Source organism: Mustelus asterias, unplaced genomic scaffold (assembly GCF_964213995.1).
Source record: "Mustelus asterias unplaced genomic scaffold, sMusAst1.hap1.1 HAP1_SCAFFOLD_2273, whole genome shotgun sequence".
Taxonomy (NCBI): domain Eukaryota; kingdom Metazoa; phylum Chordata; class Chondrichthyes; order Carcharhiniformes; family Triakidae; genus Mustelus; species Mustelus asterias.
In genome coordinates, this window is record NW_027592218.1 from 750 (window position 1) to 16,662 (window position 15,913).

A 15,913-nucleotide genomic window follows, 5' to 3' on the forward strand; every position below is an offset into this window, starting at 1 on the left:
CCCTCGTCCTCCCCGCCCTCGTCCTCCCCCGCCCTCGTCCTCCCCGCCCTCGTCCTCCCCCGCCCTCGTCCTCCCCCGCCCTCGTCCTCCCCCGCCCTCGTCCTCCCCCGCCCTCGTCCTCCCCCGCCCTCGTCCTCCCCCGCCCTCGTCCTCCCCCGCCCTCGTCCTCCCCCCGCCCTCGTCCTCCCCGCCCTCGTCCTCCCCCGCCCTCGTCCTCCCCCGCCCTCGTCCTCCCCGCCCTCGTCCTCCCCCGCCCTCGTCCCCCGCCCTCGTCCTCCCCCGCCCTCGTCCTCCCCCGCCCTCGTCCTCCCCCGCCCTCGTCCTCCCCCGCCCTCGTCCTCCCCCGCCCTCGTCCTCCCCCGCCCTCGTCCTCCCCCGCCCTCGTCCTCCCCCGCCCTCGTCCTCCCCCGCCCTCGCCTCGTCCTCCCCCGCCCCCGCCCTCGTCCTCCCCGCCCCCGCCCTCGTCCTCCCCCGCCCCCGCCCTCGTCCTCCCCCGCCCCCGCCCTCGTCCTCCCCCGCCCGCCCTCGTCCTCCCCCGCCCCCGCCCTCGTCCTCCCCCGCCCTCGTCCTCCCCCGCCCCCGCCCTCGTCCTCCCCCGCCCCCCGCCCTCGTCCTCCCCCGCCCCCGCCCTCGTCCTCCCCGCCCCCGCCCTCGTCCTCCCCCGCCCCCGCCCCCGCCCTCGTCCTCCCCCGCCCCCGCCCTCGTCCTCCCCCGCCCCCGTCCTCCCCGCCCCCGCCCTCGTCCTCCCCGCCCCCGCCCTCGTCCTCCCCGCCCCCGCCCTCGTCCTCCCCGCCCCCGCCCTCGTCCTCCCCGCCCCCCGCCCTCGTCCTCCCGCCCCCGCCCTCGTCCTCCCCGCCCCCGCCCTCGTCCTCCCCGCCCCCGCCCTCGTCCTCCCCGCCCCCGCCCTCGTCCTCCCGCCCCCGCCCGCCCCCCGCCCTCCCCGCCCCCCCCCCGGCCCTCCCCGCCCCCCGCCCTCGTCCTCCCCCGCCCCCGCCCTCGTCCTCCCCGCCCCGCCCTCGTCCTCCCCGCCCCCGCCCTCGTCCTCCCCGCCCCCGCCCTCGTCCTCCCCGCCCTCCCCGCCCCCGCCCTCGTCCTCCCCGCCCCCGCCCTCGTCCTCCCCCGCCCCCCGCCCTCGTCCTCCCCGCCCCCGTCCTCCCCGCCCGCCCCCGTCCTCCCCGCCCCGCCCCCGTCCTCCCCGCCCCCGCCCCCGTCCTCCCCGCCCCCGCCCCGTCCTCCCCGCCCCCGCCCTCGTCCTCCCCGCCCCCGCCCTCGTCCTCCCCGCCCCCGCCCTCGTCCTCCCCGCCCCCGCCCCCGCCCTCGTCCTCCCCGCCCCCGCCCCCGCCCTCGTCCTCGTCCTCCCCGCCCCCGCCCTCGTCCTCCCCGCCCTCGTCCTCGTCCTCCCCGCCCCCGCCCTCGTCCTCCCCGCCCCCGCCCTCGTCCTCCCCGCCCCCGCCCTCCCCGCCCCCGCCCTCGTCCTCCCCGCCCCCGCCCTCGTCCTCCCCGCCCCCGCCCCCGCCCCGCCCCCCGTCCCCCCCGCCCCCGCCCTCGTCCTCCCCGCCCCCGCCCTCCCCGCCCCGCCCTCCCCCTCGACAGTGAACAGACGTGGCTCAGAACAGCAGGAATGACCCCAGCTGCTTTTCTGGGAAAGGTTCCTCGGGACCTTCTCCCTCCACTGGGGGAGTGCAGGGTGGGGAGTGCAGGGTGGGGAGAGGTGGGGTGGGTCTCCTGTTGTAATGTCTCATCTGAAAAACAGATTCTCTGACCACACTGCCCGCTCCCCCAGCATTGACCCGCTGACCACACTGCCCATTCCCCCCAGCACTGACCCTCCGACCACACTGCATCCGCTACCCCCAGCACTGACCCTCCGACCACACTGCCCACACCCCCCAGCACCGACCCTTTGACCACACTGTGCCCACTCCACCCCCAGCACTGGCCCTCTGACCACACTGTGCCCACTGACCCTCCGACCACACTGTGCCCACTCCACCCCAGCACCGACCCTTTGACCACACTGTGCCCACTCCACCCCCAGCACTGACCCTCCGACCACACTGCCCACACCCCCCAGCACAGACCCTTTGACCACACTGTGCCCACTCCACCCCCAGCACTGGCCCTCTGACCACACTGTGCCCACTGACCCTCTGACCACAATGTGCCCACTCCACCCCCAGCACCGACCCTTTGACCACACTGTGCCCACTCCACCCCCAGCACTGGCCCTCTGACCACACTGTGCCCACTGACCCTCCGACCACACTGCCCACTCCCCCCAGCACTGACCCTCTGACCACACTGCATCCGCTCCCCCCAGCACTGGCCCTCTGACCACACTGTGCCCACTGACCCTCCGACCACACTGCCCACTCCCCCCAGCACTGACCCTCTGACCACACTGCATCCGCTCCCCCCAGCACTGACCCTCTGATCACACTGTGCCCACTGACCACACTGCCCACTCCCCCAGGCACTGACCCTCTGCCCACACCCCCAGCACTGACCCACTGACACTCTGACCACACTGCCCGCTCCCCCAGTACTGACCCTCTGACCACACTGCGCCCGCTCCACCCCAGCACTGACCCTCTGACCACACTGCCCACTCCCCCCAACACTGACCCTCTGACCACACTGCGCCCACTCCCCCCAGCACTGACCCTCTGACCGCACTGCCCACTCCCCCCAACACTGACCCTCTGACCACACTGCGCCCACTCCCCCCAGCACTGACCCTCTGACCGCACTGCCCACTCCCCCCAACACTGACCCTCCGACCACACTGCCCACTCCCCCCAGCACTGACCCTCTGACCGCACTGCCCACTCCCCCCAACACTGACCCTCTGACCACACTGCGCCCACTCCCCCCAGCACTGACCCTCTGACCGCACTGCCCACTCCCCCCAACACTGACCCTCTGACCACACTGCCCACTTCCCCCAGCACTGACCCTCTGACCACCCTCTGCTTGCTCCCCCTCCCCCCCCCCCCAAACAGACACTGACCTCCTGACACACTGTGCCCCCCCAATTAACACTGACCCTTCACTGCAGAGCGTCCTTCCTGGGCACTGACCCATCAGCAGAGTGCCACCCCCTCCCTTCAGTACTGTGCCAGCCTCACTAACATGGTAGTGGCCTGAGAGCTCGGACCCACAATCTTGACGCCACTCCCCGCCCGCCCCCCCCGGGACAGTTGCTATGGTGCCTCAAACTGCGTCAGAGGGTCTGTGTTCCCTCACGGCTCTGGTGTCTGGATTGACCTGGCCCGGCGGCGGGGGGGGGTGGTTTAAACTCTCAAAACTTTCTATCTTGACATCCGAGACTGCATCCTGTGCTCAGGAATCTCGGCTCACTTGTTGCATTGCCGAGATTCCAGGGACAATGATGAGAGTTAAGACAGCCCCACCAACGCCTTTACTTTCTCAGAAGGCTAAGGAAATTTGGCATGTCCGCTATGACTCTCACCAACTTTTACAGATGCACCATAGAAAGCATTCTTTCTGGTTGTATCACAGCTCGGTATGGGCTCCTGCTCTGCCCAAGACCGCAAGGAACTACAAAAGGTCGTGAATGTAGCCCAATCCATCACGCAAACCATCCTCCCATCCATTGACTCTGTCTATACTTCCCGCTGCCTCGGTAAAGCAGCCAGCGTAATCAAGGACCCCCACGCGCCCCGGACATTCTCTCTTCCACCTTCTTCCATTGGGGAAAAGATACAAAAGTCTGAGGTCACGTACCGACCGACTCAAGAACAGCTTCTTCCCTGCTGCTGTCAGACTTTTGAATGGACCTACCTCGCATTAAGTTGATCTTTCTCTACACCCTAGCTATGACTGTAACACTACATTCTGCACCCTCTCCTTTCCTTCTCTATGAACGGTATGCCCTGTCTGTATAGCGCGCAAGAAACAACACTTTTCACTGTATCCCAATACGTGGGACAATAATAAATCAAAGAGCAGCCCGGCTCAGTCCCCAGAGTGATGCTGTCCCATTCACCTTGCCGGGGAGGGTGGGAGGCGTTAGCCCCTGGACCACAGCTTGTCATGGTGTGACTCTGGCCAGCTAATATATGCATTGTGATGGGAGGTGGGGAGAGGCAGGAGAACTGGAGGAAAGAAAACTGTTCCCGCAGAACCTCTCGCCCTTAATTCGAAAAAAAAATTGTTCAGAATTAAGGTGCGACCAACTACTCCAAGTACGTAAATGTAAAACGTGGTCTGGAAATGTGGGGGTATGGGTGAGAGAGACAGGAGGGTAAAACTGCTGCGTTCACATCATTGGGGGGGGGGGGTCTTCCTCGCCTGGGCTGATTCCACTTGGGCTCAAGGGCTCCTGGGGGAGGGGGGAGGAGGAGGGGGAGGGGGGGGAGGGAGGAGGGGGAGGGGGGAGGGAGGAGGGGGAGGGGGGGAGGGAGGAGGGGGAGGGGGGAGGGAGGAGGGAGGGAGGGAGGAGGGAGTGGGGAGGGGGAGGGAGTGGGGGGAGGGAGGAGGGAGTGGGGGGAGGGGGAGGGTTAAGGTAACAAGAGATCCGCAGGCTCTTGCTGTGCTCGCTCTCTCGGGGACGGCCAGATGGGTAGGTTGTACACTCCCGATGTCACACCTTCACAAGTTGAAAGCCTTATCCCATCTACCAACAGCCCTCTCCCCCCCTCACCCAAAACAACAGACTGGGGAGGCGGGGCGAGGGGGGGTCATGCAGGATTAGGCCATTCAGCTCCATGAGCTTGCTCCGCCATTCCATAAGCGTTTGTCTCCTCGACCCCACATTCCCGCCCACCCCCCGATAACCTTTCACCCCCTCGTTAATGAACAATCGATCCACCTCTGCCTTAAAAATAAATTTGTTAAAGGAGCCGTTCCACCCTCTGTAAAGAAACCTGGTCAAGACCGTTGGGGGTGAGGGGCGGGAGATAGTGGCGAAGCGGTGATGTCACGGGGCCAGCATTCCAGACCCCAGGTATAAAGGTGAACAGGCGGATTCGGGGACAGGGCCTTTAACCTGCTCCGCCATTCAATAAGGTCGCAGAGAATCCGATTGTGACCTCATGCCTGACCCCCGATAACCTTTCACCCCCTCTCTTTAATCCAGAATCTATCCACCTCCGCCCTAAAAAGATTCCAAGACTCTGCTTCCCCCGCCTTCTGAGGAAGAGAGTTCCAGAGACTCAGCCCCCTCTGAGAGAAATCATTTCTCCTCATCTCCTTCTGCACTGGGCGACCCCCTTATTTTTTAAACAGTCACCCCCCCCCCTCGCCTCCCCACACTGAGTTCTAGATTCTCCCACAAGAGGAAACATCCTCTCCACATCCAACCTGTCAAGAAACCCCCTCAGGGTTTGAAAGGTTTGGATCGAGTCGCCTCTTACTCTTCTAAACTGCAGTGGATACAAGCCTGACCTGTCCGACCCTTTCCTCATCAGACAACCCGCCCATTCCAGGGATGGGTCTGGGAAACCTTCTCTGAACCACTCCCAACACATTCACATCCTTCCTTAAATAAGGAGACCCCGTACTGTACAAAATATTCCAGATGTGGTCTCACCCATACTGTACACAATACTCCAGATGTGGTCTCACCCATACTGTACACAATACTCCAGATGTGGCCTCACCCATACTGTACACAATACTCCAGATGTGGTCTCACCCATACTGTACACAATACTCCAGATGTGGTCTCATCCATACTGCACACACTACTCCAGATGTGGTCTCACCCATACTGTACACAATACTCCAGATGTGGCCTCACCGATACTGTACACAATACTCCAGATGTGGTCGCACCCATACTGTACACAATACTCCAGATGCGGCCTCACCAACACATAAGAACATAAGAAATAGGAGCAGGAGTAGGCCATCTAGCCCCTCGAGCCTGCCCCGCCATTCAATAAGATCATGGCTGATCTAAAGTGGATCAGTTCCACTTACCCGCCTGATCCCTATAACCCCCAATTCCCTTACTGATCAGGAATCCATCTATCCGTGATTTAAACATATTCAACGAGGTAGCTTCCACCACTTCAGTGGGCAGAGAATTCCAGAGATTCACCACCCTCTGAGAGAAGAAGTTCCTCCTCAACTCTGTCCTAAACTGACCTCCCTTTATTTTGAGGCTGTGTCCTCTAGTTCTAGTTTCCTTTCTAAGTGGAAAGAATCTCTCCACCTCTACCCTATCCAGCCCCTTCATTATCTTATAGGTCTCTATAAGATCCCCCCTCAGCCTTCTAAATTCCAACAAATACAAACCCAATCTGCTCAGTCTCTCCTTATAATCAACACCCCTCATCTCTGGTATCAACCTGGTGAACCTTCTCTGCACTCCCTCCAAGGCATATATATTTCCGCAAATAAGGGGACCAATACTGCACACAGTATTCCAGCTGCGGCCTCACCAATGCCCGGTACAGATGCAGCAAGACATCTCTGCTTTTATATTCTATCCCCCTTGCGATATAGGCCAACATCCCATTTGCCTTCTTGATCACCTGTTGCACCTGCAGACTGGGTTTTTGCGTCTCATGCACAACGACCCCCAGGTCCCTCTGCACAGCAGCATGTTGTAATTTCTTTCCATTTAGATAATAATCCAATTTGCTATTATTTCTTCCAAGTGAATAACCTCGCATTTGTTAACGTTATACTCCATCTGCTAGATCCTCGCCCACTCACTCAGCCTCTCTCTGCAGACCTTCTGCACCCTCCACATGATTCACTTTTCCACTTATCTTTGTGTCGTCTGCAAACTTTGTTACCCCACACTCAGTAGGAACAGAAACTGTCAGGGAAAGGCACTAATGAAAAGTGGAACTTCTTCAAGGAACAAATACTGGGTGTCCTTGATGGGTATGTCCCTGTCAGGCAGGGAAGAAATGGCCGAGTGAGGGAACCATGGTTCACGAAAGAGGTGGAATGTCTTGTGAAAAGGAAGAGGGAAGCTTATGTAGGGATGAGGAAACAAGGTTCAGATGGCTCGATTGAGGGTTACAAGTTAGCAAGGAACGAGCTGAAAAAGGGGCTTAGGAGAGCTAGGAGGGGACATGAGAAGTCCTTGGCGGGTCGGATCAAGGAAAACCCCAAGGCTTTTTGCTCTTACGTGAGGAATAAAAGAATGACCAGGGTGAGGTTAGGGCCGGTCAAGGACAGTAGTGGGAGCTTGTGTATGGAGTCAGTAGAGATAGGCGAGGTGATGAATGAATACTTTTCTTCAGTGTTCACCAAGGAGAGGGGCCATGTTTTTGAGGAAGAGAAGGTGCTACAGGCTAATAGGCTGGAGGAAATAGATGTTCGGAGGGAGGATGTCCTGGCAGTTTTGAATAAACTGAAGGTCGATAAGTCCCCTGGGCCTGATGAAATATATCCTAGGATTCTTTGGGAGGCAAGGGATGAGATTGTAGAGCCTTTGGCTTTGATCTTTGGGTCCTCACTGTCCACGGGAATGGTGCCAGAGGACTGGAGAATGGCGAATGTTGTTCCTCTGTTTAAGAAAGGAAATAGAAATGACCCTGGTAATTATAGACCGGTTAGTCTTACTTCGGTGGTTGGTAAATTGATGGAAAAGGTCCTTAGGGATGGGATTTACGACCATTTAGAAAGATGCGGATTAATCCGGGATAGTCAGCACGGATTCGTGAAGGGCAAGTCGTGCCTCACAAATTTGATTGAATTTTTTGAGGAGGTAACTAAGTGTGTTGATGAAGGTAGGGCAGTTGATGTCATACACATGGATTTTAGTAAGGCGTTTGATAAGGTCCCCCCCATGGTCGGCTTATGATGAAAGTGAGGAGGTGTGGGATAGAGGGAAAGTTGGCCGATTGGATAGGTAACTGGCTGTCTGATCGAAGACAGGGTGGTGATGGATGGAAAATTTTCGGATTGGAGGCAGTGCTAGTGGAGTGCCGCAGGGATCAGTTCTTGGTCCTCTGCTCTTTGTGATTTTTATTAATGACTTAGAGGAGGGGGCTGAAGGGTGGATCAGTAAATTTGCTGATGACACCAAGATTGGTGGAGTCGTGGATGAGGTAGAGGGCTGTTGTAAGCTGCAAAGAGACATAGATAGGATGCAAAGCTGGGCTGAAAAATGGCAAATGGAGTTTAACCCTGATAAATGTGAGGTGATTCATTTTGGTAGGACTAATTTAAATGTGGATTACAGGGTCAAAGGTAGGGTTCTGAAGACTGTGGAGGAACAGAGAGATCTTGGGGTCCATATCCACAAATCTCTAAAGTTTGCCACTCAAGTGGATAGAGCTGTGAAGAAGGCCTATAGTGTGTTAGCTTTTATTAACAGGGGGTTGGAGTTTAAGAGCCGTGGGGTTATGCTGCAACTGTACAGGACCTTGGTGAGAACACATTTGGAATATTGTGTGCAGTTCTGGTCACCTCACTATAAGAAGGATGTGGAAGCGCTGGAAAGAGTGCAGAGATTTACCAGGATGCTGCCTGGTTTGGAAGGTAGGTCTTATAAGGAAAGGTTGAGGGAGCGAGGGCTGTTCTCTCTGGAGCGGAGGAGGCTGAGGGGAGACTTAATAGAGGTTTATAAAATGATGAAGGGGATAGATAGAGTGAACAATCAAAGACTATTTCCTCAGGTGGATGGAGCTATTACAAGGGGGCATAACTATAGGGTTCGTGGTGGGAGATACAGGGAGGACATCAGAGGTAGGTTCTTTACGCAGAGTGGTTGGGGTGTGGAATGGACTGCCTGCAGTGATAGTGGAGTCAGACATTTTAGGAACATTTAAGCGGTTATTGGATAGGCATATGGAGCACACCAGGATGATAGGGAGTGGGATAGCTTGATCTTGGTTTCAGATAAAGCTCGGCACAACATCGTGGGCCGAAGGGCCTGTTCTGTGCTGTACTGTTCTATGTTCTAGTCCCCTCCTCCAGATCGTCTATATAAATGGTAAACAGTTGAGGCCCCAGTACTGATCCCTGCGGCACGCCACTAGTTACCATCCGCCAACCAGAAAAGCACCCATTTATTCCGACTCTCTGCTTCCTGTCGGATAGCCAATCCCCAATCCACGCTAACACCCTACCCCCAACTCCGTGAGACCCTGTACAACTGAAGCATAACCTCCCTACTTTTGTATTCAATTCCCCTCACAATGAACAGTAACATTCTATGAGCTTTCCTAATCACTTGCTGTCCCTGTACGCCAGCCTTTTGTGATTCATGCACTCGGACACCCAGATCCCTCTGCACCTCCGGGCTCTGCAATCTTTTGCCATTTAGATATATTTTATTCTTCCAAAGTTCATTTTTCCACATTATCCTCCACTTTCCAGGCCCTTTTCCACTCATTTATGTGTACCCCTTGTGTGTGTGTGTCTACAGTCCGGATATTCTCTCTTCCACCTTCTTCCTTTGGGAAAAACATACAAAAGTCTGAAATCACATATCAACCGACTCAAGAACAGCTTCTTCCCTCCTGTCATCAGACTTTTGGATGAACCTACCATATATTAAGTTGATCTTTCTCTACACCCTGGCTAAGACTGTAACACTACATTCTGCACTCCTTTCCTTCTCTATGAACGGTATGCTTTGTCTGTATAGAGCGCAAGAAACAATACTTTTCACTGTATACTACATGTGACAATAATAAATCAAATCAAAATCTTTGTAGCCTCATGTCCCCTTCACGGTCTACCTTCTTACCTGCGTGTCATTTGGAAATTAAGCCATCATGCCTTCAGTCCCTTCATTGAAGTATTTAAAATAAAATGTAAAGAGTTGAGGCTCCAGCACAGATCCTTGTGGCACAGCGCTCATCGCATCCTGCAAACCAGAAGACGACCCACTTACACCCACGCTGTATCCTGTTACTGAGCCAATCTTCTACCCATGTCAATGTTACCCCTTACACCACGAGCTTCAAATCTCTCAATAACCTGTGAGGCTGCACCTTATCACGCGCCTTCTGGAAATCTAAGGACAGCACATCCACCGGTTCCCCTTTATCACCGAGAGAGACTGGATAGGCTTGGGCTGTTTTCTCTAGAGCAGAGAAGGTTGAGGGGCGGGACAGGTTGAGGTGTTTAAAAGTTTATTTATTAGTGTCACAAGTCAGCTTACATTAACACTGCAATGAAGTTACTGTGAAAATCCCCCAGTCGCCTGTTCGGGTCCAGAGAGGAAGAATTTAGCACGGCCAATCCATCTAACCTGCACAACTTTGGACAGTAAGGGTCAATTTAATGTGGCCAATCCCCCTAACCTGCACATCTTTGGACACGGGGGCAATTTAGCATGGACAATCCACCTAACCTGCACATCTTTGGAATGTGGGAGGAAACCAGAGCACCTAGAGGAAACCCACGCAGACACGGGGAGAACGTGCAGACTCTACGCAGAGTGACCTGAGCCAGGAATCGAACCAAGGGTCCCTAGCGCTGTGAGGCAGCAGTGCTAACCACTGTGCCACCCATATAAGATTAAAGTTAAAAGTTTATTTATTAGTCACAAGTAAGGCTTACATTAACATTGCAATGAAGTTATTGTGAAATTCCCCTCGTCGCCACAATCCGGCACCTGTTCGGGTCAATGCATCTAAACGGCACGTCTTCCAGACTATGGGAGGAAACCGGAGCACTCGGAGGAAACCCACACAGACACGGGGAGAATGTGCAAACTTCACACAGACAGTGACCCAAGCCGGGAATTGAACCCAGGTCCCTGGCGCTGTGAAGCAGCAGCGCTAACCTCTGTGCCACCGTGCCGCCCACATTATGAGGGGTACGGACAGGATGAATAAGGAGCAGCTGTTCCCCTTGGTTGAGGGGGTCAATCACGAGGGGGCACAGATTTAGAGCGAGGAGCAGGAAATTCAGAGGGGGTATATTTTCGCTCAGAGGGTGGTGGGAATCTGGAATCCACTGCCTGGGTAGGTTCGCTGTTCTTCATAAAAGGGGGCGCAGGAATCCACTGCGGAGTTCCTTCCAGGAAATATCCCGGTCAATCCGGGGAGGGACAGGAACCGCGTGATGGGCTGACCACCGCGAATGGGAAGTGCTGGGAGTAACTGGATCCCCCAATGTGGCGTTCAGCAACGGGCAGGGCGAGCTGAGCACCCCTCCCTCCACAATTCCATCCAACGCCGCCCGGCGACGGGTCACGGCCGACAGCGCGGCCATTCACCAAACGGAAAGTCAGACGAGGACCACCAGGTCTATTTCAAATATTGTTTTTGATATTTAAAAAGAAAATGTCGACACAAAGCTACACAATACCAACATCATTTGAATCCTACAAAAAAACACGCGCACACACACACACGCGCGCTCCGAGGAGCACCGACAGACTATCAGACCATTATCTTCCCAGTTCGGGACTGCGGGGAAAGACAGGAGGGGAGAGAGAGAGAGGGGGGGGGGGGGTGACGTCCCACTCATTTCTTTAAAAAAAAAAACATCTTCAACAAATCAGTATAGCTGCTTCACTCCCTTATCACAATCTCTCTCCTTCACAGACTCACAGGGCCGGGCGGGGGGGGGGGGGGGGGGGGGGAGGGGGAGAGAGATAGCAGGGGAGGGGGGAATCCGTTTCAGAGGCTCCCCGCTCACCCAGTTAGTTTGGGGGAAACTGCAGCTGGAATGCTGGGAGGGGTTTGCCTGTCTGAATTAATCCAGCTGCGTGCTAGAGAGAGAGAGAGAGACACGAGGCAGAGAGAGAGACAGGCAGAGAGAGAGTGACAGACACACGGGGCAGAGAGAGAGAGAGACAGACACAGGGGGCAGAGAGAGACATGGAGCAGAGAGAGGAGGCAGAGAGAGAGACAGACACACGAGGCAGAGAGAGAGACACATGGGGCAGAGAAAGACAGACAGACACACGAGGCAGAGGGAGAGACACACAGAGATAGACACACAAGGCAGAGAGACAGACACATGGGGCAGAGAGAGAGGGAGAGACATGGAGCAGAGAGAAAGAGAGAGAGAGAGACACGGAGCAGAGAGAGAAGGCAGAGAGAGACACACACATGAGAGGGGGACAAAAGGAGAGGGGGACAAAAGGAGAGGGGGACAAAAGGAGAGGGGGACAAAAGGAGAGGGGGACAAAAGGAGAGGGGGACAAAAGGAGAGGGGGACAAAAGGAGAGGGGGACAAAAGGAGAGGGGGACAAAAGGAGAGGGGGACAAAAGGAGAGGGGGACAAAAGGAGAGGGGGACAAAAGGAGAGGGGGACAAAAGGAGAGGGGGACAAAAGGAGAGGGGGACAAAAGGAGAGGGGGACAAAAGGAGAGGGGGACAAAAGGAGAGAGAAGGGAAGATAGAGAAAAGAGAGAGAGAGAAAAAGACAAGAGACAATAAAAGATAAAATGGAGGGTTCTATGTACAACACCAAGTCACCAGGAGGTTTAAGGAGTGACTGATAGGCTCTCTCAGCAGGCGGTCCGGCGGGGGTGGGAGTACAGGGGGTGTTCATCTCAATCCAGTGCCCCAGCACCTCCTCAGCGAGTCCTTCTTGCAGGCGAGCAACCTGGGAACGACGCTTCAACTAAATTCTCGCGCTGTATTACATCGATATATATATATATATATATTTATAAAAAAATGAAAAGGGGATCTTCTTCTCCGCAAGCTTGATGTTCACGATGCGAGGCTTCCCGTGGCATGTGTGCGTGCACGTGGCGTTCCCCCTCCCCTGTCCCAGGGGCTTGGGGAGGGGGGGATAAGGGGCTGGGGGCTCAGGTGTATGTCTTTTGAGTTTACAAATGAGAGCACCACCCGATCCTGTCCAATCATTCCTTCTGTGGTTTAAGTTGCGTTTCTTACAGAGTCACGGTCTGCATTAAATAAAGAGGCAGAGGGAGTCGCAAACTGCCCATGGGGGGGGATTAAACTCACCACCCCCCCAAAACCCTCGCCACATCCCACCCCAACCACCCCCCCCACTCAATCCCAGAGCCTCTGATTCCACTGCAGATGGGGAGGGGGGTTGTGGGGTGTCGGAGAGAATACAAAATTCACTGGCCATCCGGTTTCGTCTTCTTTGGGATGTTTGACGATTTTCTGAAAGAGGAAAGGAATTGATTGAGTGGGGGCAGAGTACTGACCCTCCCACAGTGCAGCGCTCCCTCAGCACTGACCCTCCCACAGTGCGGCGCTCCCTCAGCACTGACCCTCCCACAGTGCGGCGCTCCCTCAGCACTGACCCTCCCACAGTGCGGCGCTCCCTCAGCACTGACCCTCCCACAGTGCGGCGCTCCCTCAGCACTGACCCTCCCACAGTGCGGCGCTCCCTCAGCACTGACCCTCCCACAGTGCGGCGCTCCCTCAGCACTGACCCTCCCACAGTGCGGCGCTCCCTCAGCACTGACCCTCCCACAGTGCGGCGCTCCCGCAGCACTGACCCTCCACAGTGCGGCGCTCCCTCAGCACTGACCCTCCCACAGTGCGGCGCTCCCTCAGCACTGACCCTCCCACAGTGCGGCGCTCCCTCAGCACTGACCCTCCCACAGTGCGGCGCTCCCGCAGCACTGACCCTCCCACAGTGCGGCGCTCCCTCAGCACTGACCCTCCCACAGTGCGGCGCTCCCTCAGCACTGACCCTCCCACAGTGCAGCGCTCCCTCAGCACTGACCCTCCGAGAATGCGGTGCTCCCTCAGCACTGACCCTCCCACAGTGCGGCGCTCCCTCAGCACTGACCCTCCCACAGTGCGGTGCTCCCTCAGCACTGACCCTCCCACAGTGCGGCGCTCCCTCAGCACTGACCCTCCCACAGTGCGGCGCTCCCTCAGCACTGACCCTCCCACAGTGCGGCGCTCCCTCAGCACTGACCCTCCCACAGTGCGGCGCTCCCTCAGCACTGACCCTCCCACAGTGCGGCGCTCCCTCAGCACTGACCCTCCCACAGTGCGGCGCTCCCGCAGCACTGACCCTCCACAGTGCGGCGCTCCCTCAGCACTGACCCTCCCACAGTGCGGCGCTCCCTCAGCACTGACCCTCCCACAGTGCGGCGCTCCCTCAGCACTGACCCTCCCACAGTGCGGCGCTCCCGCAGCACTGACCCTCCCACAGTGCGGCGCTCCCTCAGCACTGACCCTCCCACAGTGCGGCGCTCCCTCAGCACTGACCCTCCCACAGTGCAGCGCTCCCTCAGCACTGACCCTCCGAGAATGCGGTGCTCCCTCAGCACTGACCCTCCCACAGTGCGGCGCTCCCTCAGCACTGACCCTCCCACAGTGCGGTGCTCCCTCAGCACTGACCCTCCGAGAATGCGGTGCTCCCTCAGCACTGACCCTCCGAGAATGCGGTGCTCATGCAGGGATTATTGATTCATGATGGACCAGCCACAGTTCCAAACCCTCCCCTAAGTGTGACAATCTCCAGCCCCTCATGCGCGCTGTTCGAAGCGAATGGAGGGACGTCTTACGTCTCCGGGGAGCTGATGGTTCGTTTCACAGCGGGTTTCACCACCGAGCCATCTTTGTTCGTCTCTGTAAAAGATTGAGAAGTCGGGTCAATTCTTCGTGCTAACTAACCCGAGCTGTGCGTCGTGTGTTTGTGTGTGTGAGTGTGTGTGAGTGTCTGTGTGTGTGTGTGTGTGTGTGTGTGTGTGTGGGGGGGGGGGGGGGGGGGGGTGGGGGGGCTGCTCCACCATTTATGATGATCATGGCTGATCAGTGAATTCAATTTCCTGATCCTCCCATCCCCCAAGAGCTATATCCAATTTCTTCCTGAAAACATTCAGCGTTTTAGCCTCAAGTACTGTCTTGTGTTAGTGAATTATACACATTCACCACCCTTCTGGGTGAAGATATTTAGATAGAATCCCCACAGTGCAGAAGGAGGCCATTCAGCCCAGCGAGCCTGTGCTGACCACAATCCCACTCAGGCCCTATCCCCGTAACCCCACGTAATTACTCTGCTAATCCTCTGACACTAAGGGGGCAATTTAGCGTGGCCAATCCACCTAACCCGCACATCTTTGGATGGTGGGAGGAAACTGGAGCACCCGGAGGAAACCCACGCAGACACGGGGAGAACGTGCAAACTCCACACAGACAGTGACCCGAGCCGGGAATTGAACCCGGATCCCTGGCGCTGTGAGGTAGCAGTGCTAACCACTGTGCCGCCCTTTTTCCCTTCATCTCTGTCCTAAACCTTATCCTCAGACTGTGACCCCCTGGTTCTGGACACTCCCCACCATCGGGAACATCCTCCCTGCATCTACCCTGTCTAGTCCTGTTCGAATTTTGTAAGTTTCTGTCAGATCCCCCCCCCCTCAATCTCCTGAACTCCAGCGAATACAATCCTAACCGACTTAATTTCTCCTCATATATCGGACCTGCCATCCCAGGAATCAGTCTGATAAACCTTCTTTGCACTCCCTCTCGAGCAAGAACATCCTTCCTCAGATAAGGAGCGCGGAACTGCAGACAACATTCCAGGTGTGGCCTCACCAAGGCTCTGTTCCTGTACTCGAAACCTCTCGCTGTGAAGGCCAACGTATCGTTCACCTTTGTGACTGCCTGCTGCACCTGCGCGCTTACCTCCAGCGACTGGTGTACAAGGACACCCAGGTCCCGCTGCACACTCCCCTCTCTCTCAACCTATAGCATAGGAGCAGCAGGCCACTCAGCCTATTGAGCCTGGTCTGCTATTCAATGAGGTCATGGCTGATCTGTGGCCTAACTCTATATACCCGCCATTGGCCTGTATCCCTTAAAACCTTGACTTAACATTTATCTATCTCAGATTTAAAATTAGTAACTGATCTGGCATCGACTGTTGTTTGTGGGGGACAGTTCCAAACCTACCCCACCGTCCGTGTGTCCAAATGCTTCCTAACATCTCTCCTGAACCGTCTGGCCCTAATTTTTAGACAATACCCCCGGAGTTCCAGAAACTGCAACCAGTGGGAACAGTTTATTTTTCATCTACCCTG

The 15,913-nt window shown here is 56.7% G+C and overlaps 1 protein-coding gene across 1 annotated transcript in view; it reads right to left on the minus strand.

Moving 5' to 3' along the window:
* Positions 1 to 11,197: 11,197 nt before the first annotated feature.
* LOC144489521 (host cell factor 1-like) overlaps positions 11,198 to 15,913 on the minus strand; it is a 46,686-nt gene continuing 41,970 nt past the window's right edge. Inside the window, exons 19-20 of the mRNA XM_078207392.1 lie at positions 14,399 to 14,462; positions 11,198 to 13,034 (exon numbers count right to left, since the gene is read on the minus strand). Of these exons, the coding sequence (XP_078063518.1) occupies positions 12,989 to 13,034; positions 14,399 to 14,462 (110 nt within the window). The 3' untranslated portion in view covers positions 11,198 to 12,988. The remainder of the gene's footprint in view (positions 13,035 to 14,398; positions 14,463 to 15,913) is intronic.